We start from the raw sequence: 22,323 nt of genomic DNA, 5'->3' as shown, positions 1-22,323 counted from the left end.
TGTCAATTCATCCGGCTTCCAAGTCATTTTTTTTTTTTTTTCCTGACAAGCAAATCTGCCTAATTCTAAGTCCCAGCTTGGTTCCAGACAAAAGTTTCCCAACATTTCTTGGTACATGGTAAGTAGTTAGGTCCAAATTAGTTAATCATAGTAATTGTGCAGCATCAGTGAGTTTCCTGTGTGCCTCCACGCACAGATTGGGAACACAGCTCTCTCTGCTGCTGCATTCCATCCATCTTTTTTCACTTTCAGCATCCAAAGGGGACCAGTGTCTACAATTTTCTGCTACACATGCCCCAGCACAACACACACCAAACAAATGCAAGTCGATAGCAATATTTATATTTATTTTTGCAATGTCTTGGATAAAAACCTTTTAAACAATGTTGGGTAAGGTGTTATTCTCATAAAAACATCTTTCAAAACAGATGTATTTCTATTTTCCATAAAAGTTAAAGTCACATGCTAAGACAGAGTTAATTACTGAGATAACATGAAAGGATATCAGGAGACTTATAGAGTAAGACCAGGTAATGAATTACATCATTATACTAAACAATTACACAGAACTAGAAAACTGACTCAGTAGTAAAATATAAAAAATCTACAATTATAAATATAAATTTGGTCCATGGAGACACTAGAGCAGTATTTACAGTAAGTATCAGATTATTTCTACTTTAGGTGAATACTGCAGTTGTAAAACATTGAATATCAGAGGGAACGGAGTGTTTTATTTACAATCTACTATATTAAAAGTTATATTTCTAGCAAACCTGATGATTGCTACAAATACAGCTAAAGTTTGACACTAAAAACAAACATGTTTTCTGTAGTTGGGAATTCCTAATATCTATAAATTGAAATTTTCTGTTAAAATCAATACAAAAAAAAAACCCCACAATTCCGTTCTTAGAAATACTGTAAAATTCAACCATTTTAGTTTAAACACAAGAAGTGAATTACAAGAAGTTTTGCAGAAAGGCACACATTGTTAATGATGTAAATTTGGCAGCAGAATCCTATGTCATGAAAATTACTGTCAGGTGATGGAAAGTAAACAGATAACAGAAGAACTGCAGTTTTAGAAAGAGGAAAACAATGCTCAGGTAGGGTTCTCCTCACCCCTCTCTGGGCTAAACCAAAGACTCTAAGCTCTCAGCTATATTTCCGTCGGTCAGTGCTGCGCCATTACTGTCCAGAGAGGTGGATGGATTCTCTTCCTGCCTCGTGCCCACAAGACTGAGGACCGCTTTGTAGAGAAACTGATACTGCTCCTGGAGGACAGAGAATGTGAGGTTATAAACAATCGGCTCACTGAAGACAGACGTTTGTGAAAAGAAGGAATGTTTTCAGTCACGCTTTGGCCCTGTTCAGGGAAGGGCATTGTGTTAAGGGGTCTGTTGCAGGTTGCAGAGGTACATAATCTATATTACTATCTCTTTCTGATGAAATTTAAAGTAGCTTTTCAGGTAGCCGATATTCATTGACCTAGAAAATTGGCCAAGATGCTTTTGGCAAAGGTAAGAGCTCCGTTCTTACTCATGTCTGTCATGGACCCAGAGGGTGATGTGACAGATTACTGTTTCTGATTTATCAGCTTGATTGTAACCCTTTGGTACGAGGCACCTGTAAGCCTTACTCATAAGCCTTACTCACCTGTAAGCCTTACTCATAATAAGCCTTACTCATCATAACTTACTCAATCTCCTTTCTCCAGCTGTGATGAAATCCACTGGGTTTCTCTGTTTATGGAGAGGTCCCAGAAAGGAATGCACTGTCATCTCAGGGGCTCATGCAGAATCTTTTTTTTTTTTTTTTTTTTTCACCAGACCCTCTTTTTACCAAATATTCTTCACACTCTACCAGCCTCGTCCTATGCCCTGCTGTGAGCAAACGTGAGCGTGCACCCTGCTATGGTCCCAGAGTAGAGACACAGAAGAATAAGGAGTTCTCTTACAGGTGCCAATTCGGGTGGTAGTGGGGGGCTGGGGGTGGGGACAAAGGCAGTTGCAGAAAATGTGAGGCAGTAGTGGAAAATCATAGTGGAAAATCTATGGGCCCACGTGTGAATCAGTGCATTACTCAATGCATTCATGAGCCAGCTGGAAGTTCAGTCTCTGGAAAACAATTCCACATAGGAGCAGCTTGATATAACTCAACTGGCCTGAATGACTTTTAATAAGTGCTCCTCTGAAGTGCAGTGTGTGCAAGGGTTACCGTGCTTCCTGGCCAACTGGTCTGGACTGAGTGAAGCCTTAGAGATGGGCCCTTATATGTCCACAGACCAGGGAGCTGGAGCTGTGTCTGTGACTACTGTATCCACCTACAGGTCTCCCGCTGAGGCATTTGCATGAGGTTCCCTATGGTCTTTCCAGCCCTTCTTTCTATGATATTAAAAACTTCCAAATTATTTTCAGAGTTGAGACTTGTCTTTCTTGATTGTACAAGTTTATCTTTTATAAAAGTACCCAGTTGGCTAACAGGACATTAAAAAAAGAAAAAAAAAAGATTCAGTAAAAATAAAAAAAATTTTTTTTAAAAAGTACCCAGGAATTAGCCACATGTAAAAAATACTTTTTATAAAAAAGTACCCAGGAATTACCTAAATTGAATTCAGCTTCAGAAAAAAAGTAAAGAGTTACAATGTTTAAGTCTTCGAGGCTTTCCAGAACTTGAACCCCGCCCCAAGGTAACTATTTTGGGGAGTAAGTTGGATTAGTCGGTGGTTCTACCGAGGGTATTTTTCAGAATTACGGTGAGTCTTGCAAAAAGAGACATGTCAAATTAAAAAAAAAATTATCCATCCATTTTCTGGAAGATAAACGTTAAATGTTTATTATTACTCCAGTTCCATAGACTGTGGACTGATTAACTTGTAATTCAGCTCAGATACTACCTGGTAATATTTATGAGTCAATATGTGAGTTTTTTGGAAACAAGATAAAATGATTTTGGCAGCCTCTAGAAAGTAAGCAGCACTCTAACAGTGAAAGTTTGGTTCACTGTTCTTTTACTTACAATGTCAGCAAAGACTCCTGGCCTCATCAAATTGATCATCTTGGCTACCTGGTAAACATCCACGGAATTTTCTTTTTCTAGTTGATGCATAAGGGTTGTCAGAGCACAGAAAGTTCCTGCTGTCACTCCTCCATGCCTTGAAGCAAAGGGAAGGGACAAAGACTCCATTCAGATGCATCAAACATTCACATTTGGAACTCACAAAGCCTTGACCACTTCGTAGTGGGAACACAGAAATTTTTAATGAAATGTCTCTTTATCTTGTAGAGAACTAAGGTTTAATTTGAAACATTATCAAGTGTTCATGATATTAGTAACGGGATCCTTTATAGAAGTTTAATGTTTGCTTATACATTTATTTTCTTTAATATTTTATTTATTTATTTGATAGAGATCACAAGTAGGCAGACAGGCAGGCAGAGAGAGAGGAGGAAGCAGGCTCCCCGCTGAGCAGAGAGCCCGATGTGGGGCTTGATCCCAGGGGCCTGAGACCATGACCTGAGCCGAAGGCAGAGACTTTAACCCACTCAGCCACCCAGGCACCCCTACATTTATTTTTATACTCTGGAAGGGGCTGGCAATAAATCACAATGATCTGACAAGTTATAACTAATATCTAATATATCTATAACATGTAATCCTAGCATAGGCTTTTATTTTATTTGTTCATAACAGGAGCCTGGAAAGATCTATTGGACAGATTCCTGTTCCTGGTAAATAAAATCTGTATCAATTTTAATCCTATCTGGTACGTCAATAACTTAGAAATATTTCTCTGGTTAGCACCTGTGAAAATCCAAGTGCCTAAACACTGACTCATCACACAAAGGGTTCTCAGCATACAAGGGAAGAGCGCATTCCTGTGATCAGGTACCCATCTTCTGCCTTCCACAGGAGCTCCCAGAGAAGTGAAAAAACAAAACAAAACAAAACAAAACAACGGACTCTATATTAACCTTGTTTATAAAAAGCTGATCATCTCCCCTGGCTGAGTCACCACAATTGGCCTAGAGCATTATGTTAGTACCTAGAAAACAACTATCTGACCACTTGGACAGTGCTCAGGCGTGAAAGAGTCTGCAGAGAGGAACTTACTCATCATGAACAATCACAGGCCCATCCCTGTTGGCAGCTTCCTCTTTGATAATACCTATAAGTTCAAAAGTTTTACTAATGGGGCTATCTGGATTTGGCCATTTGGGGCACTGGAAATGCCTCACTTCAAGTACATAATCATCCTGTAAGAAGAGAGAAAGATTAATATTTTTATTAGAGTCTTATTGGTGAAACAGTTTATGACGAGTGGAATAACTGGGGAAATCAGGAATGACAGGAAAGTAATAAAACCGAATCACACGCACGGGGGAACAGCAGCGGTTACGGCTCATCCTCCGTCTTGGAGGGAAGAAACTGCTGTGATGCCTCATTTCCCATGTGTAGATGTAATCTCTTTTTCATTCTAAAAATAAGTCTTATTTGTGGGTTCATGATGGCAATCGAACTCTGAAACCATGTACCAAAGATGTGTCTGTGCCACTACTTAATACAAAAAAGACATCTTCAGTGTTCCCATTTGTTTTAAAAATAACATAGACCCCTACAAATACCAGCATCAGTGGAGGGGACAGTGGGATTATATGACAGGGCGGGGAGATGCTGGCAAGGGGGACGGACATCCAGTCTGCCGGTTCGCACATCAGGGACTAGCCCAGGCTGCGTGGCTTTAGAGCCCTCCGACCTCCGACCCCCAGATTCCTAAAGTGGACTCAGTCAGATGCTACATGGGAAATAAGCGACAGAACCTAAATTCTATACGGTTTGCCACTTTCAGAACTACAGTATAGTAAAGTGCAACACTGAAATAATCTCAGACATGATTTAACCTTTCTCCGACTGGGGACGTACTCTGCATCTCTCATGCCTTGCTCCCTATTATTAGTATCTGTTAGCAATTTACTGTAGCTGTATAATAAATTATGTACTGTACTAGAATTCTAAAAATAATTCTTGACAAGGAATTCAGATTGCTGCCTTGCACATAACCAAGAATTAGCAAAACGATCCTAGTTCGTTACACCACACATTGTCAGAGCGCTTCTTCACTAATAACACAGTCTCTTGGTAGAAAGTGGTAAGCTCACTTTGGTAGATAATATTTTTTCCATTTTACTTAGAAGAATTCAAGATAAAAATTTCCCTTAAAACATGAGAATTAGGATTAACGAAATTATTATGATTTTTTTTTACTGAGTTTATTCTCAATTTAAGTTCTGTCAGAACTACTCTGAAGTCAAAGAGAAATCATTGATTTCCCGTGTGTGAATGGTGCAATTTAGTGGTGATGAATGTTTAATGATTCTATAGGATTTTCAAAATGAAAGTGAAAAGTAAGGTAAAACTGATTATTTGGGTAATCAGTTTTGTAAGACATTAGGTTCCTTTTTATTTCTAGGGAAGACCCTTAAACCAGCATATATTTAACATAACTTGAAAGCTTAAGATGAAAATTTGTCAATTATGTCCATACCTGTGTAGCTTCTAGGATAAAATCTTGAATTATAAGTTTTTCTTCATTAGACAGACATTTGTGTTCTTCAGCCATAAGAGTGACCTTAAAACTCTCACAGTTTATAGGCTCATCTTTATTTGGCCAATAAACAAACTCGTCTTCTGCCTGGAGGATTAAATAACAAAGAAGTAGGATTTTCATCAAATGTTTAATAGGTCAGACTGCGAAATGAAATTAACCAGTTGACACAGAAAATTCAACTCAAATTTTTCTTTGGATCTCAAAACATACCCTTCAAATACTGAGGTTTACACAAGTTTGATGTGGAGAATAAAATATTACACTTAAGAAACCAAACTGTTGCTTTGTTTTGAGCTTGGCCCATCAGTAACAATGGTAAGTTGTTACTTCTGTAAACGATAACTGAGTAGAGAAGATTCAAGTGATTTTAAGAGCTCGGCAGCTTCCCATGTCATCTGGAATGGTCAGTCTAACTTTAGAGCTAAGAAATAAATCTCCCAGTTAAATATATGTGCAAAGCCTGAACAAAATACGCTTTTTTTTTTTTTCGGTACTTCTATAGATCTCCTTAAACTGAGGGACTCTCCAAATATCCCGAGGTTTTTTTTTTTTTTTTTTTTTTAAATGTAAACAGAAGCATATGGACTGATGGCATGTTGCAATTCTATTTTTTCTTCAGCAGTATCACAGAATACTTAAATGTAAGTTCATTTCAACTTACTGTTTTTAAAAACTGTCATTCAACAACGTCAGACCTGGGAGGTGACATAACCAAATGAGGCCCAATAGTAGACAACGAAAAAAATTACTTAATTTGTTGGTATGCTTGGCCTTCTGGGTGTTGTGACTTGCTACATCCTATAAGGCAAGTACCAAAAGTCACTGGGGGCGGGGCTTACCATGTTTTGACCATCAGGAAGCATAACTACCAGCTGGGCATTATGGTCCCATATCATCCTCCAGAAATCCTTGATGGTATGGAGAAGAGGATGCTGGGTGATGATGAATTCATTGCTCTGATAGTAACCCTACGAAACCAAAAAAAAAGATAGAGTCTGGCATATGACTTTAAATGTTCCAAATATGTGTTTAAGCTAATGGACCTTAACTCAAGGGAGTCTTTTTATTTCTAGATTGTGTCGGTAAATAACAATGTGATCATTATAGCTGATGTCTACAAGGCACTCTATATGCCTCTATACACCAGGCACAGGACTAGCGTTTTCTTCCTCCTGAGTCCCCTACGTCTCACAGAAGTACTATGTGTCAGAAACTGAGGCTTAAGAAGTTACGTGTTGTGCCCAAGTCTACCACGTCTAGGAGCAGACTTACCAAGATGGCACATGGACCACGTCTCCTACACTAGACAGAATGGAAATCCGGAGGGGGGTTTATATCTCTCATTTTCCACAAGTCCCAAGGCAAGATGCCATATCATACACCTACTGACAACAGAACCCCCTTGGTGTCCAGACACCCTGCCTTCCTCCATCGGAGAGGAATCAGGAGGCACTCTGCAGATTTTGCTGCAGAAACGTGGAACCTGGGGCTATTGGATTGGTCATGATTTCCATGTTGCTGCTCTCTAAAATCATGGCTCATTGACCTCTTCTGCTCTGGGTCGCTGAGTTCCTGTCCCTACTTCCCATGGTCTCATTGGACGTGGCATGTATTCAGATGCTACGTCCACACATCTCCCTGTTTTCTGCATGGATAGTCCTAAATAGTCTGTATTTTTAATTTTTAAAATTTATTTTTATTTTTTACCTTTTTATTGACATATAATGTATTATTTGCTCCAGGGTACAGGTCTATGCATTGTCAGGCTTACACACTTCACAGCACTCACCAAAGCACATACCCTCCCTAGTGTCCATAACCCAGCCACCCCATCCCTCCCCGCCCACCGCCCCAGCAACCCTCAGTTTGTTTCATGAGATTAAGAGTCTCTTATGGTTTGTCTCCCTCCAGATCCCATCTTGTTTCATTTTTTCCCTCCCAACCCCCCATAACCCCCTGGTGTGCCTCCCAAATTCCTCGCATCGGAGAGATCGTAAGATAACTGTCTTTCTCTAATTGAATAGTGCTATATGTTTTCTTTGCTGGATAAACGAAACAGTGATTTCGGCATGGGAATTACAACCTTTTCATCTGAGGCCAAGCTCTACGACTGAATGACTTGAAATGGAAACGAGGGGCACAAAACAGCCCACTAAACCCACCCCCCCCTCCTCATAGAAAATCTACACACTGAAGGAAAGGATTGTGTCTTTAGAAATCCTGGTCTCCAAATGAGCCCAGTCCGCTGGGTCAACACTTCTGCACACCTGGGTTATGGTGGGAGACAGGCTTTTCTGAAGCTGCCCTGTCCTGGGTCTGTTCGGGATAAATGAAATGGAGCCTCTTAGATGGCTGAGTGGACGCATTCTATCTTCTCATCAGTCCTCGATGGGGAGTTTGGTTCCTGCACTTACTGATTTGAATTGCTTGAGGGTTCTCCAGTCCCAGCACACATAAAAACATCAAGGAATGCTGTTGTTCTATCTGCCCGTACAGACGGTGGTCTGCGGCCATTAGATTTGACTTCCGCCCACCAGTGGTGCTAACCTATATCTGCAGCCACTGCTTCAGGAAGCCCATGCTGGTTTGGGTTCTGGTAGCACAAGCTGGTAGGTAGCTTTCCAGTGATTCCTCTGACTTACCATGATATAGGAGGCATTGATGTAGTCTGTGCCTTCCCCACTTAGAGATGAAATGCCAACCCTTGATCTTTCCACTGGAACACACAACATGCGTCATGAACCACCATGCTCATGGCTCCATACCCCTTCCCCCACCCCTCACATTGCAAAGCACAGCTGCATGTCTCAAGTTGAGTGTCTTTGATCTGTAAGCTAGTTTTTCTATGTGTTTTACATTTTATAGATGGACTTCAAGATTTAAGAGTCCTTTTTAACAGATACATTATCAGGCAAAATTAGAAAAATACTGAGCGAATCAATTCACTCCAAGATGTAAAAATACTGTCATATTGCCTCAAAGGCTTCTATTATAAAAAAGATTCCCCCCCACCCCGATTCGGTATAACCCACCAGGGATGATGGAAGAAGTTCTGTTCTTTTCCCTGTTGCATTGCTTCAGGGCTGTAGAATAGTCACTCTGTTGTATATTTGATTGACTCAGGAGCTGAGAAAGGAAGTCAAGGAAAAATATAGATTATTTAAGTCACCCAAACACACACACACACATGTGACCCAACCAAGAAACCAAGATAAGATACTGAATATGCATATATCTGGTTTTGCAAGAATTCCTTGAACTTACTCCCTGGCACGTCGATGTTCTCTACATGAGGGGAGCCAGAAGCAGCACAGAACATCCTCTAGTTTGATGTCCAGCCCTAGCAGGATCTTCCCCATGGCTTCCTCTATAGATGGGCACTCTGCCTTCCACTTACATCTCACACTGCACTTGGGGGTAAATTGCATGGGATGTGTGTGTGTGTGTGTGTGTGTGTGTGTGTGTATACATATATGTATATATATATGTGTATATATAGTTGGATTTCATTCGTTCTTTTCGTACTCCATGTCACAAATAATCTATTTGATGTTTATTCCCCCAACTAGCAAATGTCAGGATTATTTCCAATATTTTGCTTTTCTAAACTTTGTAGCAATGAGCATCTCTTGTATGCTTCTTAACACCCACACATGGCATTAGGAGTCATCAGCATTTAATTTTTGACAGTCTGATAGACGATAAGTGGTAGACCATGGTTTTGATTTGCATTTCCTTCATTACTGTGAAATTGTGAATTGTAGCATTCATTAGCCATTTAGGTTTCTTCTTTGATGATTGCCTTTTTGTATTTCTACTTTACTATCGTTTATTAATTTGTAGAGGGCTTTGATGTCTTGAATGTAAGTCTATAATCTGTTTAAAAAGTTGTTAAGGTCTTTGTTCTCTTTAATCACAGAGACACTCAGAGCCAAATAATTTTTTAAGATTTTGCAAATTATGTTTTTATTTAAGCAGTCTTTTTCTACCCTGATGTCTTAAAAATACATATTGATCGTGTTCTTAAAATAGTTATAAAACATTGCTATTACCTTTAGGTACTAATCCATCTTGAATAATTTTAGTGTTTGAGGTGTGGTAAGAACTTAATTTTACTTATTTCCACATGGAAACAGTCCCAATTTCCCTTACTGGTTAGTCTATCTTTCCCTCATTGATTTATGGTGTCCTATCTACCCAATAACCCTTTCCACATATGCATGGTTCCTCTGGCTGATTTGTCTGTTTTTCAATGTTAGTGGATCATATCATATCATACCTGCATAACACATTTCTATTTTATTTTTTATTTTTAGTATTGCTTTGGATGTATTTGCTCTTTACTTTTCTAAATGTTAATTTTAAGATCACTTCTTGATTTCCCATGAATAATCTCGAGGGAATGTGACTGGTACGGTACTGATTTTTATACTTAATTTAGGAGAACCAACATCTTCATAATATTTCCATTCAGGAAAATTGTATCTACATTTGTTGGGTCTAATTCTACGCTCTTCATTTCAGTTTTATAGTTTTTTCATCTACATATTCACTGCATTTTTTGTTAAATTTATTTTTGAGACCACAGAATTTTTGTTTCTCTTTGCTGTGGTTGTTGAATTGGCTCTTTTTGCTCTAACATTTTATCTAACAACTGATAGCTAATGAGTTACAATGCTATTGTTTTTCATATATACGTGTTGACCTGTAATGAATTGAGTTCTAATAAGAAATACCTTCACTTTTGTTTCTCTTGATGTTCTATATAGACAAGTGTATCATCTGCAAATTCTTTTCTACTTCTGTACATTGTTTTTGTTTAACCTGATTTCCAGTAGAATGTTGACTAATAATGTCAGCAGCTGGCATTTCTTGTTTTTTTTTAACCTATGAAAATTTCCAACTTTAAATTTTGTGTGTGACACGTATATTTTAGCCACTGTAAGATGAAGAAAGCTTCCTTCTATTTCTAACCTACTAAGGGTTTTTGTTATGAATAGCACTTAAATTTATTTACTGTTTATTCTACATCTTTTGAGAGGGCTATACAATTCTTGTAACTAAATTTGTTCATATTTTCTAATGTTAAATCTTCACTTCATTCTTGAAACAAACTCTGTGAACCCTAATTGGTCATAATATTCAAAAAGAAAAACACACTGCTGGATTTGAGTTGCTGATTTTTTAAAAAGATTTTATTTATTTATCAAGAGAGAGAGTGTGAGAGAAAGAGCATGAGGGAGAGAGAGCATGGGCAGGGGAGGGGGAGGGACAGGGGAGAAGCAGGCTCCGCACTGAGGAGGGAACCAGATCCCAGGACCCCGGGATCATGACCTGAGCCAAAGGCAAATGCCTAACCCACTGAACCACCCAAACACCCCAATATTTTTAAATATAATTGTATTTAAGTTCATAAATGAAACTAGCCAGTACATTTCCTTATTTATACTATCTTTGTACAGTTTTGGTACCAAAGTTATTCCAGTAAAATAGATGGGTTTGTTTTCTACATAGATATTTTAGCCTAGAGTTTGGAATTTTCTGTCCCTTAAAAGTTTGGTAATTATTTCAGTTCAGATTTTATTTTGGAGGTGAGATTTTTGGCAAATGATACAATTTATTTAATGGTTATTGGTCTAGTTGGAGTTCTCATTTCTTTGTAAGTATATCTTACTCACTTTTTCTTAAAAAAATTTCTTTCATGTAGGTTTTCAAATGTATTGTCACAAATATGTTCATACTATGCTTTTTAAGTTAGAAAAAAACACTTCTAAAATATTTATAATTACATCTCTGTTTTTTATCTTAATATTTATTTCTGTGTACTCTCTCCGTTTTCTCATGAATCTGGCCACAGGTTTCTTTGTTTTACAGTCTTGACAGAACTTACATCTGGTTTTGTTTCATCTCTGTTTCTATTTAATTACTTTAACTTTCTATTTAATTTAATTTAATCTATATTAATTTAATTTAATAAAGCTTTAATTTTCTTAAAATTTTTCTGTCTCTCTCTTTGGGTGTACCATGTTTCTCTTCTCATTTTTACATGATGTGCCTATTTCGTTTGCTTTTATTTTATTTATTCTCAAATGAATTGTTTAAGGCTATAATTTCTTTCTAGATACAACTTCAGTTGTATTGTACAAGTTGTGCTATGTAACGCTTCTGTTGACCTTAAATTCTAAAGATTTTATAATTGGCTCTTTAATAGGTCGATTATTTAAAAGAACATTTTCATTGTCCAAATATCTGAATTCTTTTCTGGACAGGTTTTCATGATCAAGTTCTAATTTGACCAGATTAGGTGCCGAGAATAGGGTTAGCTCTGTATAGATTGCTTGACATTAACTCTTCCGCCTCCAGTAGCTATTTAACATCTTCATTTTAGAATATGTGTACAAACACCCAGGTACACCCCATGCCCATGCACACACATACCCCCCCACCTCTTCTGTGTCACACAGGGAATAGAAGCCACAGAATTAATATTACATCAGAATTAATAATTACCTCAGTCTCCAGCTTTGGAGCCCGTACACTTCCTGCTATCCACACCCATTTAGGTGTCCCTGCATTTTTCCCCAATCCCTCATCTTGAATCCTGCCCCTTTGCCTCTTCTCAGGATCTTCTTTCCCTCTAGTAATCTCTCCTCCCCCATGTACTCACGGCCAGGGATCTCTTTCCATTAATTTTTTTTTAAAAAGTAATCTCTGTTTTATTTTTTTAAAGTCAACTCATTATGCTATATACAACTAATCAATCACTGAACTCTACATATGAGACTAATCATATACTACATGTTAATTAACTGAAATTAAATTTAAGAAAATTTTAAAAATTAAAAAATAAAATGAAGTATAACGGGCATATGATATTACATTAATTTCAGTTGTCTACCATAATGATTTGGTATCTGTATACATTGAAAAATAATCACAATAAGTCTAATAATATCCTTTACCATGCATAGCTACAAAATCTTTTAAGATCTACACACTTAACAACTTTCAAATATGCAATACAGTATTATTATCTATAGTCACTATGCTGTACCTTATATCCCTGTGCCTTATTTGCTTCATAACTGGAAGTTTGTACATTTGACCCTCTTCACCCAACTGGCCCATCCCCTACCCTCTGCCTCCAGCAACCATCAGTCTGTTCTCTGCATCTATGAACTTTTTTTTTTTATTCCACATATTAGTGGTATCATATGGTGTTTGTCTTTCTCTGACTTATTTCCCTGAGTTATTTCTGACTTACCTCACTTGCCATAATGCCCTCGGGGTCTATCCATCTTGTGACAAATGGCAAGATTTCATTATATTTTATGTCTGAGTAATACACTACATTTTCTTTATCTATTCATCCATCAGTGGGCACTTAGGTTATTCCCATATCTTAGCGACCGTAAATAATGCTGCAGTGACCATAAGAGTGAAGGTATCTTTTTGAGTTAGTGTTTTTGTTTTCTGCAAATAAATACCCAGAAATAAACAGACATGTAACTTACTTCAAGGAACTGTATCTGTGGAGAAACCTGAATGACCAATATCTTATGCTCGCACGCGCGTGCACACATACACACACACACACTCTGTATCTCTGCAGTTAGGCGTGAAGAGGAAAGAGTCAAATGTCCCTCTCTTAATTAAGCTTCTGGCCTCAGAGTTGATATTTCCATTTTGATCCTGGGTTATCTAACATAAGCCATATCAATTCTTTTACGCAGTTGCGTAGGGGTAAGTCATGCTAAAAGGAGAATTCTGTTGAAAATGAAAAAAATATTTACATATATTTTAATTTAGAAGAAAGCTATCCTAACAACATAATGTTTATGTTTTATACTCCTTTATTATCTATTTCTGGAAGCCAAACTTCATACTTTCTCTTTCTTCAGTGTTCTGTTGTCACTCAGATAAGCTTTGCTGAATAAAAACATTTATATCTTCCTGTCAGGAGGTTCAAAGCACAGCATTCACCTCTCATCTTTCTTATCTTTCTTTACTCCTCCAAAGGCACAAGAGGTGCTGACTGATAGACACAAAATCAAAAGGAATTCGTAGTGACTAATATCTTTTATGTTGTAGCGTGGGGAGAAGATGAAAACAACCACCCTGAGATCTCAAGCTTTGTTCACTCTCCTGGGTTTTTCCAGGGTCCTTCGATTTTTTTTTCTAGATATTCCTTCTTCAGAAACTGGCCCTGTTTCTCTGGGAATCCTGGGAAGGAAGAGGTTAGGATATCCATTCTGTGGGAAAACCACAACTAGGCAAATCCCCCTAGCACAGCTCAGGGTCCCGTAAGATCTACTTTCTGAATTCTTTGCTGACAGATTTCTGGAAGCCAGAGAACTAGGATTGTAGAAGGTATGGCATCGAACAAAACATACTCCCTTCTCTAGCTCACTACCTTGTGACAAGGTAGGTGGGAGAAATTGGGGTTGAAGAGCTATTGTTCTGGGGTGGCCCTCTTCTCTAGTCTAGGACCTTCAAGTGAGACAGATTTTTCCCCACGAGTGGCATGAACAGCCTGAGCCGGATCACTCGTCGTGAAGTGGTCTGGGTTTTTCAAAGGGAAAAGAGCACTTCTGCAGTCTGTATTATGAGGTCTGCCTGTCCCTTCTGTTATGCTCTGTGTCCTCCTTTCTTGGACCAAGTTTGCCGTTGCAAACATTAATCTAGAGTTCTTGAGAACTTTTCTTCTTGCTAGTCAAAATTAAGATTCTCCTTGAAATTGACCACGTGGCTTTGTTGCCCACTGTAAAGAACACCACAAAGGCACTGCACCAACTGTGCTCTGAACCTACCCACATGGCCTTGTCAACTCAAATAAGAAGATGCAGGAACACTTAATTGAATGGTAGCATCCAAGAGGCTTCTCACCTTGAATTGTTTCTCCAGCTTCGTTTTGCCTGTTGGTCCAGGAATGAGGAGCGTGTTGACATAGGCATGAATGTGGCTGTCTGGCACTTCAGTCTCTTTGCTAAGTATGGCCTCAACCAGAGCATCGTGAATGAAGACATACTGTTCCTGGCAAAACAATGACAAAGGGGAACATTATTTCCGGTTTTCTTTAAACATACTGAAGTACAAAACTTGATATTTTTCACTGACGGACAAAGAGTCTTACATAATGGCAGGGATGGACCCACAGAAGATTGCTTACTAGACCTGGCAGGTAATCAGATGTAGGAGAGGAAGCAGTCAGGAGACAACACAACTCTTCTCGCCCCTCATTTCTTTCCTTCGTGTGTGTTGGCGTTGGTGGGAAAGAGAGAAAACAATGCTCTCTGCCCAGCCTTCGGACCCGCCACCTGCTTCCATGTTTTGCATGAGGACTTTCCTGATTCTGTTTCTCATGGGTCTTCGTCTTCTGTCCATTCCAAGTCTCCTTTTAGCCAGTCCTCTATAACGTACTGCACTTTTACATACAGTTTTTAATAGTTGTCGCTTATTTCCTGTATCGGACTCTTCTCCGGTCTAATCTGACTACAGTGTCATGTCTTCCATGGAATGAAGTTTGTTTGGTTTGATTATCACCCACATGGCCATTTGTCTCTGATGGCTCTCAAGCTGCCATACATACTTTCCAACTTAAATTCATTTTTATTCAGAAACAGGAGGAAAAAATACAGATATACAGACTTTTGTCCTGCATCATATACACTATATGGGCTTAAAAAGGGATATCATTTGAGCATTAATCATGCTTCTAAAATATGAAAGTGAATGCACTTACTATATTCAGGAAAAATCAGAGGTTTTGCTAGCAGGGAGGGGCATTACCTGATCCACTGACTCTTTTTTTTTTTTTTTTTTTAATCTTCTCTGTCATCAGTGTCATTTCAGAGTTATTCCCCATTTGGTCACTAAATAGACAAAATGTAGCTGGTCCATCTAGGACATATACTGCAATTACCTAGCATCATGGGTTGAATTGTGTCCCCTCCAAAAGGCATGTTGAAGCCCTAACCACCCCCCCCAAGGACCTCAGAATGTGACCGTGTTTGTAAACAAGTTTGCCGCAGATGCAACTAGTCAAGATGAGGTAGTGACTGTCGCTTTTCTAAGAAAAAGGAATTTGGACACACAGACAGAGAAGACAGCCCTGGGAAGACGGAGGCAGAGACGGAAAGAAGGCAGGCTGCTACCGCCCAGAACAGGCAGGGCTACCAGAAACTCAGACCGGGGAGAATCATCCTCTAGAGGTTCCAGACACAGCATGGCTCTGCCAGCACCTTGCTTTTGGACTTTTATCCCCTAGAACTGTAAGGCAGGATGTTTCTGATGTAGTCAGCCCCCCCGCACCTGGCAGTACTTTAATACAGAAGCCCTATGAGAGGACTCAACCCAGTAAAACAAAGTCTGGCCCATCCAGGCTTAGCATTTTGTGACACCTCCAGCCCTTAGATAAATAGTGCCCTTCTCGTTGGGGGAGGGGGGAGAACAACAACAACAAGAACAAGTATCCTTTTTCTCATACCTCGGTCTGCACCAAATAGTTTCTTTGTGAACGAATGTGCTTTAGGAAGCCGAACACGTTGACGGTTCCTTCCTGCTGAATCTGCTGCAACATACTGTCTAGCACGATGTACGTGCCCGTTCTTCCTACCCCGGCGCTGGAGAGAACGCAAAGCAAGAACCGCTTCAACATCAAGCATTAGGTACATTTGAAGACAGGTCACTCCTGGCTATCTTGGAAATTAAAATGATTTTCTTCCCCAAGCGACTGAGCCACATAATACATAATTTAGCAATCCCAAACCAAACGGTCTCATTGTTAAGCACAATGCCTCAAGTAACAAATTGTTTGCTTTCTAATGTGCGGCTATGGGTCAAACTGTAAAACAGCCTATTTCTGTGGGAGATTTTTAATTCATTCATTCACTCATTCGAGAGTCTAAGATTTTCAGTAATTGCATTTATTAATCACCATATAGGATAGAGAATGAAAACATTCCGTATCAGAGCCCAGCAACTAGACACTTCATCTGAGGAAAATGAAAGCATCGGCTTCACCCAGCTCTGAAAAGAAGAGGTCCTGGGTCTGTGTTGCCGGGCAGACATGTTTGTGTAAAGGTTTTCACATTAATTGGAAAAAGAATTTGATAAGGCTTTCAGCTGAAAATATCGTTTCAGGGAGATCGTGAGGAATAAAGCATAACTTCAGTCATTTCTAAAGGGCCATTATCTATGGACTTCTTCAAAGCCTCTACCGGAGGGACGGAATTCAGAGACAGGGAGTCTTTTCAAATCTCTGACAAGTAGGAAGTGCTAGAGTGGAAAATTAGCACCTGCTCCTCACAATACCCTGGTCCTCCTCCATTTGCTAAGAAACAATCCCTGACCTTCAGAGCTCTTCTTCTTGCATTTTCCTCCTTCTCTCAGCTTATCATGAGGCTAACAGATGAAAAAACTCAAGATAGGTCTCTCAAACTTTGAGGATAACTCCTGAGATAGATAATTAGAATGTGTCAGATAAGCTGTTTATCAAAGGAAAACACTTACTTCTGTAAAAACACACGCGTCGCTTTGATAAAAATAGTGTACATAGAAATCAGCTTGATTTGTGTGGTCAGAAAGCTTGGCACACAATCAGGAAATGTTAACTGTTATTTTCTTTTAAAAATTTTATTTATTTATTTGACAGAGAGAGAAACAGTGAGAGAGAAAGCAAGGGGAGAGGGGGAGGGAGAAGCAGGCTTCCCACTGAGCAGGGAGCCTGATGCGGGGCTTGATCCCAGAACCCCGGGATCATGACCTGAGCTGAAGGCAGACGCTTAATGACTGAGGCACCAAGGCGCCCTGTTATTTTTATTTTAACTGAAAAATATTTGATTAAAACCTCTGACACATTTTTTTCTCTGTGTCTGAAATATCCTTATATCTCTTCATCAAATTAGCCTTGGAAATAAAGTAATTGAGTACAGATGAGTTGATAACACCTTAATATATTGGAGAGAACTCAAAAATGAGAAAAGAATTTTGATCCCAAACTGTTTAAAAACAACTTAAAAGTATTTCGCCAAATTCTTCACCCTCTGTGCTTTTTGGTTTCTCTCATATAAACCTGACATAACAACTCTACAAGAGGCCACTAACTCCTGGGGAGTTATGTCCCAGGGGTTATGTCCCAAGCATTTTTATCCTATGACATTATGTCGTAATAAACATTTCTTTAATGACAAAACATTGCTCCTCCTGCCTCACACATTTAATATGTTAAAATCCAATTCAACAGTTCAACAGAATAATAAACATCATAAAAAAGTATCTGGTGCTTTGAAATATTCAGCAATCAAATTCCGAGTCTGGCATATTCACGTCCTAGCGGTCAAAGCTTTTGAAAATGGGCATGCACTCTCACCCCTCACTCCACGAAATCATCCTGATTTTGGTAAAACTTTTGTTCCTCGGATTCCCTCTTTGTTAGCGGAAGCCACTCTGGGGGTTTTGAAATGTGGCTCTGAGACTCACCTGCAGTGGACAACGACGGGCCCCACTGCGTGGCGCTTGGCGTGGGACGCCTTTCGCACAAAGGTCAGCACGGGCAGCGAGTCCTCCGGCACCCCCATGTCGGGCCACTGAGTGTAGTGGTACTGGGTAACCACACGCCCGCTGGGTCGTCCCTTCTGGGAGCCCTGCAAGGGTTCAGAGAGCTGGTCACAGGTGCCCACGCGGATGTGCGCGCCCGCAAACACACACACGCACACGCACCGGTCCTTGAAGAGCAGCCGGAGTTCGGTGGCACAGAGGGAGGTACAAAAATACGCGGTCGCCCGTGATGGTTACTTGCATGTGTGAATTGGACTAGCCTCTGGTGGTTAGTAGTTTGGCCAAATACCAGTCATGCCAGAGGTTCCCATCAGGATTTCTCTTTTTTTTAAGATTTTATTTTATTTATTTTTAAGATTTCATTTATTTATTGGACAGACAGAGATCACAAGCAGGCAGAGAGGCAGACAGAGAGAGGGGGAAGCAGGCTCCCTGCTGAGCAGAGAGCCGGATGTGGGGCTCGATCCCAGGACCCTGAGATCATGACCTGAGCCGAAGGCAGCGGCTTAACCCACTGAGCCACCCAGGTGCCCCTAAAGATTTTATTTTTAAAGTCATCTCTACACCCCATGTGGGTGTTCACAGCCCTGAAATCAAGACTCGCAGGTTCTACTGACTGAGCCAGCCACGGGCTCCTCTTTGTCAAGGTACTTTTTAGGTGTGATCAACATTAAATTAATAGGTTTCGAGTACAGCAGGTCACACTCAGTGATGTGGGTAGGCTTTCTCCAACTGACTGAAGGCCTTTAGAATAAAGACTGAGGTTTCCTGAAGAAGGAATTTTCTTTGTGATTAAAACATAAAAATGTTGTCTGAATTTCTGGTGTGAAGTCAATTCCTTTAAAAATCTCTCTCTCTCTCTCTCAGGGTGCTGGGAGGCTCAATTGAGTGTCTGACTCTTGGTCATGATCTCCGGGTCATTTAGCCCAGTGTTGGGCTCCAAGCTCAGCACACAGTCTGCTGGGGATTTTCTTCCTCTTTTCCTCCTTCCACTCACACACACACACTCTCTCTCTAAAATAAAATAAATAAAACCTTAAAAAAAATCTCTCTCGGGGCGCCTGGGTGGCTCAATGGGTTAAGTCTCTGCCTTCGGCTCAGATCATGATCTCAGGGTCCTGGGATCGAGCCCCGCATCGGGCTCTCTGCTCAGCGGGGAGCCTGCTTCCTCCTTTCTCTGCCTACTTGTGATCTCTCTCTCTGTGTCAAATAAATAAATAAAATTAAAAAAAAAACAACTCTCTCTCAATGTCCATCACATACCACACACACACACACACACACACACACAGACAACAACACGTTTCTCTGCTTTATGTCTGATTTATGTCATTGTTTTTCTTTCCTTCCTTGTTTCTATCTGTGGTATATTTGGTTGGAGGTGCAGTTCTCACGAGGAGCAGGAACCTTCATTTTTGCCTCACACTGACGGCAACCACCGGCACCACGACCAGTGTGGCTCCAAAGCCATGGTGGGCCCTTAGGACCTCGCAGACGCCTCGGAGGATGAGATGTGGCTGTGATAAGAACTCTTAATGCCTTTGACTCTCTACCTTTTCTGCCTGTTTGCTTGTACCACCGGCTCACTTAAAAAAACACCAGATGTATTACTCAACTGGCGATGTCCTTCATTTGTGGACTCACCTTTTTTATCTTTGTGTTTCTTAAAGTAAAACTCCTCACAGTATAATAGGCAAGCATTTGAACACTCTTCTGGGTGACCAGAAAGTTCCCATACTCTTCGCTACCATCAGCAGGCCAGTACTGGTCACATTTTCTCTGCAAAAGAGAAAGTAAAGATGCTATTTCCCTATTTCAGATGCTCGATGTGAGAGTTGTCCCTAAATCAGCAGAAGTCTAACAGCGGGACGGGAATGGACGCCCTCACTCTTCCAAACAGGTTCTTTTCTCTCTATGTGAAAAGAGAGAGTTTTAGGGATTTTTAGGGACACCGGAGATAGAATTACAGAGCTGAAAGACTTGAAAGGATCTGGTCCAAATTTCCCCTTTCAGATGAGGAAAGGGAGGCCGGATGTACTGAGTCACTATGAAGCAGAACTAGAATCCAGCTGCAGGGAATTAAAATCTATTTCACTCTGCACTGCTTTGCAACCAGCCCCATTTTCTCACTGTATGAAGAATGCATTTAAGTAGCAGACAGCTAGGGGGCACCTGGGTGGCTCAATCAGTTAACTGTTGGACTCTGGATTTCCACTCAGGTCCTGATCACATGGTCCTAGGATCAGGTCCTGCATCTGGCTCCATGGTCAGTGGGGAGTATGCTTAAGGATTCTCTCTCTCTCTCCCCCTCTCCTCTACACCCTGCTCCCCTCACTCCCTCTTTTTCTAAGAATAAATAAATACTAAAAAAAAATAAATAGCAGATAGCTTAATTTATATGAAACTTGCCATCCTACAATGTTAAGTTTCCTTTCAGCTGTCGTACTTACTAGAAAGGAATCCTGATTAGCCTTCTTAACTTCTGCTGCTTCCTGATGTTGACTCTATTAAAAGCAACTTAAAGCACTTCTGAGTACTATTTGGGGGATGAGATAATAGATTACCTACATACCCTTCCTTTCTCCACGAGGTTGGTTATCATGACGATAACTTCCACGTTGTGCTCCCATATCATTCTCCAGAAATCTTCGGCTGTGGATTTCAGTGGCCCTTGGGCAGCAATGTAAGCTTTTGGTCTGTTGTAACCCTAAAGAAACAAATGACAATCACTTTTTTACTAAATTACTGATTCTCTACCATTTTTGCTGTTCAATATATACGTTTTTAAGGACAGTGCATTTTCTTCTATAAAGAGAAACCATAAAAAAGAATCCTGCAATGGTGGAGAAACTTGGTAGTACTAGCAAAGACAGGAACTCTTTAACTACGATCTTTGTGGGAAAAAAAAAAAAAGTTGTCTTTGCTTTGATACAGACACTTTTCTCTACACCTTTAGTCTAAGTACATTTAATCTAAGTCTATCTACTACGCTGGTCTTTAATTGTGATGCTTTGAAAGGCATCTGCGGCTCAGCAGTCTACAGAGTTGGAAAAGCCCATCTCCCTGCTGGTTATGAGTCAGGTTGATCACAGCCAGCTACCCTCCACCGAGCTCCCACTGGCACCCAAGACGCTTTATGGACATTTACCCAAATCCTTGCAAAATGGAAGCATCACCCTTGATCTGGAGATGGGGAGAAGCTCAGGGGAGTTAAGCGACTTTCTGAGCTTTCCTGGCCACCCAGGGACAGGGTGGGATGCAAAACCAGTTCTAACCCCAAAGCCCGTGTTGGATGTGATGCACACACTTCACCCTCCGGAAACAAGGGGGGCTGCCTTTACCAAATCCGCTGTATGTTTTTATGTGGTGCTCACTTCGAATTAACTGTTCCACACAGACTGAACCCAAAGGCAGCTAGACTGCGAGGTCAGGGTCAGGAAAATAACTGAGCTCCTCTGACATGCAATTGATCACAGTGAAAAACCAGTCAACTTAGTCAGTGGTCTGTGGTCCCCAGAGAGCTCTAATAAGTCCCACGTAACTGGGTATCCTGAGAAGTGCCAGAGATGATAAGGTCGATAACTGGCTTAGTAATCACATGTTTGCCTTTTAGCCAGGACTGCCTTGGGAATCTCTCCATCAGGATTTGCTGATCATGTGCTATCGAGACAATATTTGGCTGGGAACTGTGGGACATTCTAAATAAGCGGACGTCCTGTCCCTCACATTTAAAGAGTTTTAAACCTATCCAAATGTATATAAACATTCTACCTTGAACATTCATTTCCAACCTGAAATGACCTCTCACCCATGGGAGGAAGCAGGGAAAGGTTCAATCTGAAATCTGTTACCCATGGAATGTCCTATTGCTGATTTGCATCTTCTATTATCTATCATACAACCCATGCATTAAGCACCATGTAAGTAGAGTTCAGTGGTATAGTAAACTCATAGTTCAACACAATTTCATAAATATTTCAATTTAAGCATGCTTACGTCAACATAATTGGCATTGATGTAATCAGTCAGTTTGCCATCTTTCTCAGCAAGTTGTGCAAGCTTAACCCTACTATGATCATCTGTAATAAGAAAAAGAAAATATTTCACTATACCATATACTACTTTTCGGCATGAAGGTCATATATGTTTACATA

At 40.1% G+C, this 22,323-nt stretch overlaps 1 protein-coding gene across 4 annotated transcripts in view; it reads right to left on the bottom strand.

Annotated features, from left to right (window-relative positions):
* Positions 1-326: 326 nt before the first annotated feature.
* Positions 327-22,323, bottom strand: part of PTPRZ1 (protein tyrosine phosphatase receptor type Z1) — a 177,055-nt gene continuing 155,058 nt past the window's right edge. For all 4 annotated transcript variants that reach the window (XM_044246457.1, XM_044246458.1, XM_044246459.1 and 1 more), the window contains 13 exons: positions 22,166-22,248; positions 20,742-20,876; positions 19,814-19,948; positions 18,092-18,255; positions 16,098-16,233; positions 14,498-14,644; positions 8,644-8,737; positions 8,254-8,327; positions 6,451-6,579; positions 5,549-5,695; positions 4,117-4,259; positions 3,022-3,157; positions 327-1,277 (listed from right to left, as the gene is read on the bottom strand). In XM_044246457.1, the coding sequence (XP_044102392.1) occupies positions 1,137-1,277; positions 3,022-3,157; positions 4,117-4,259; positions 5,549-5,695; positions 6,451-6,579; positions 8,254-8,327; positions 8,644-8,737; positions 14,498-14,644; positions 16,098-16,233; positions 18,092-18,255; positions 19,814-19,948; positions 20,742-20,876; positions 22,166-22,248 (1,664 nt within the window). In that variant the 3' untranslated portion in view covers positions 327-1,136. The remainder of the gene's footprint in view (positions 1,278-3,021; positions 3,158-4,116; positions 4,260-5,548; positions 5,696-6,450; positions 6,580-8,253; positions 8,328-8,643; positions 8,738-14,497; positions 14,645-16,097; positions 16,234-18,091; positions 18,256-19,813; positions 19,949-20,741; positions 20,877-22,165; positions 22,249-22,323) is intronic.

The sequence above is a fragment of the Neovison vison genome, chromosome 4 (assembly GCF_020171115.1).
Source record: "Neovison vison isolate M4711 chromosome 4, ASM_NN_V1, whole genome shotgun sequence".
NCBI classification, from domain to species: Eukaryota; Metazoa; Chordata; class Mammalia; order Carnivora; family Mustelidae; genus Neogale; species Neogale vison.
Note: the sequence above shows the minus strand (reverse complement) of the source record. Positions and strands in the feature narration are given on the sequence as shown.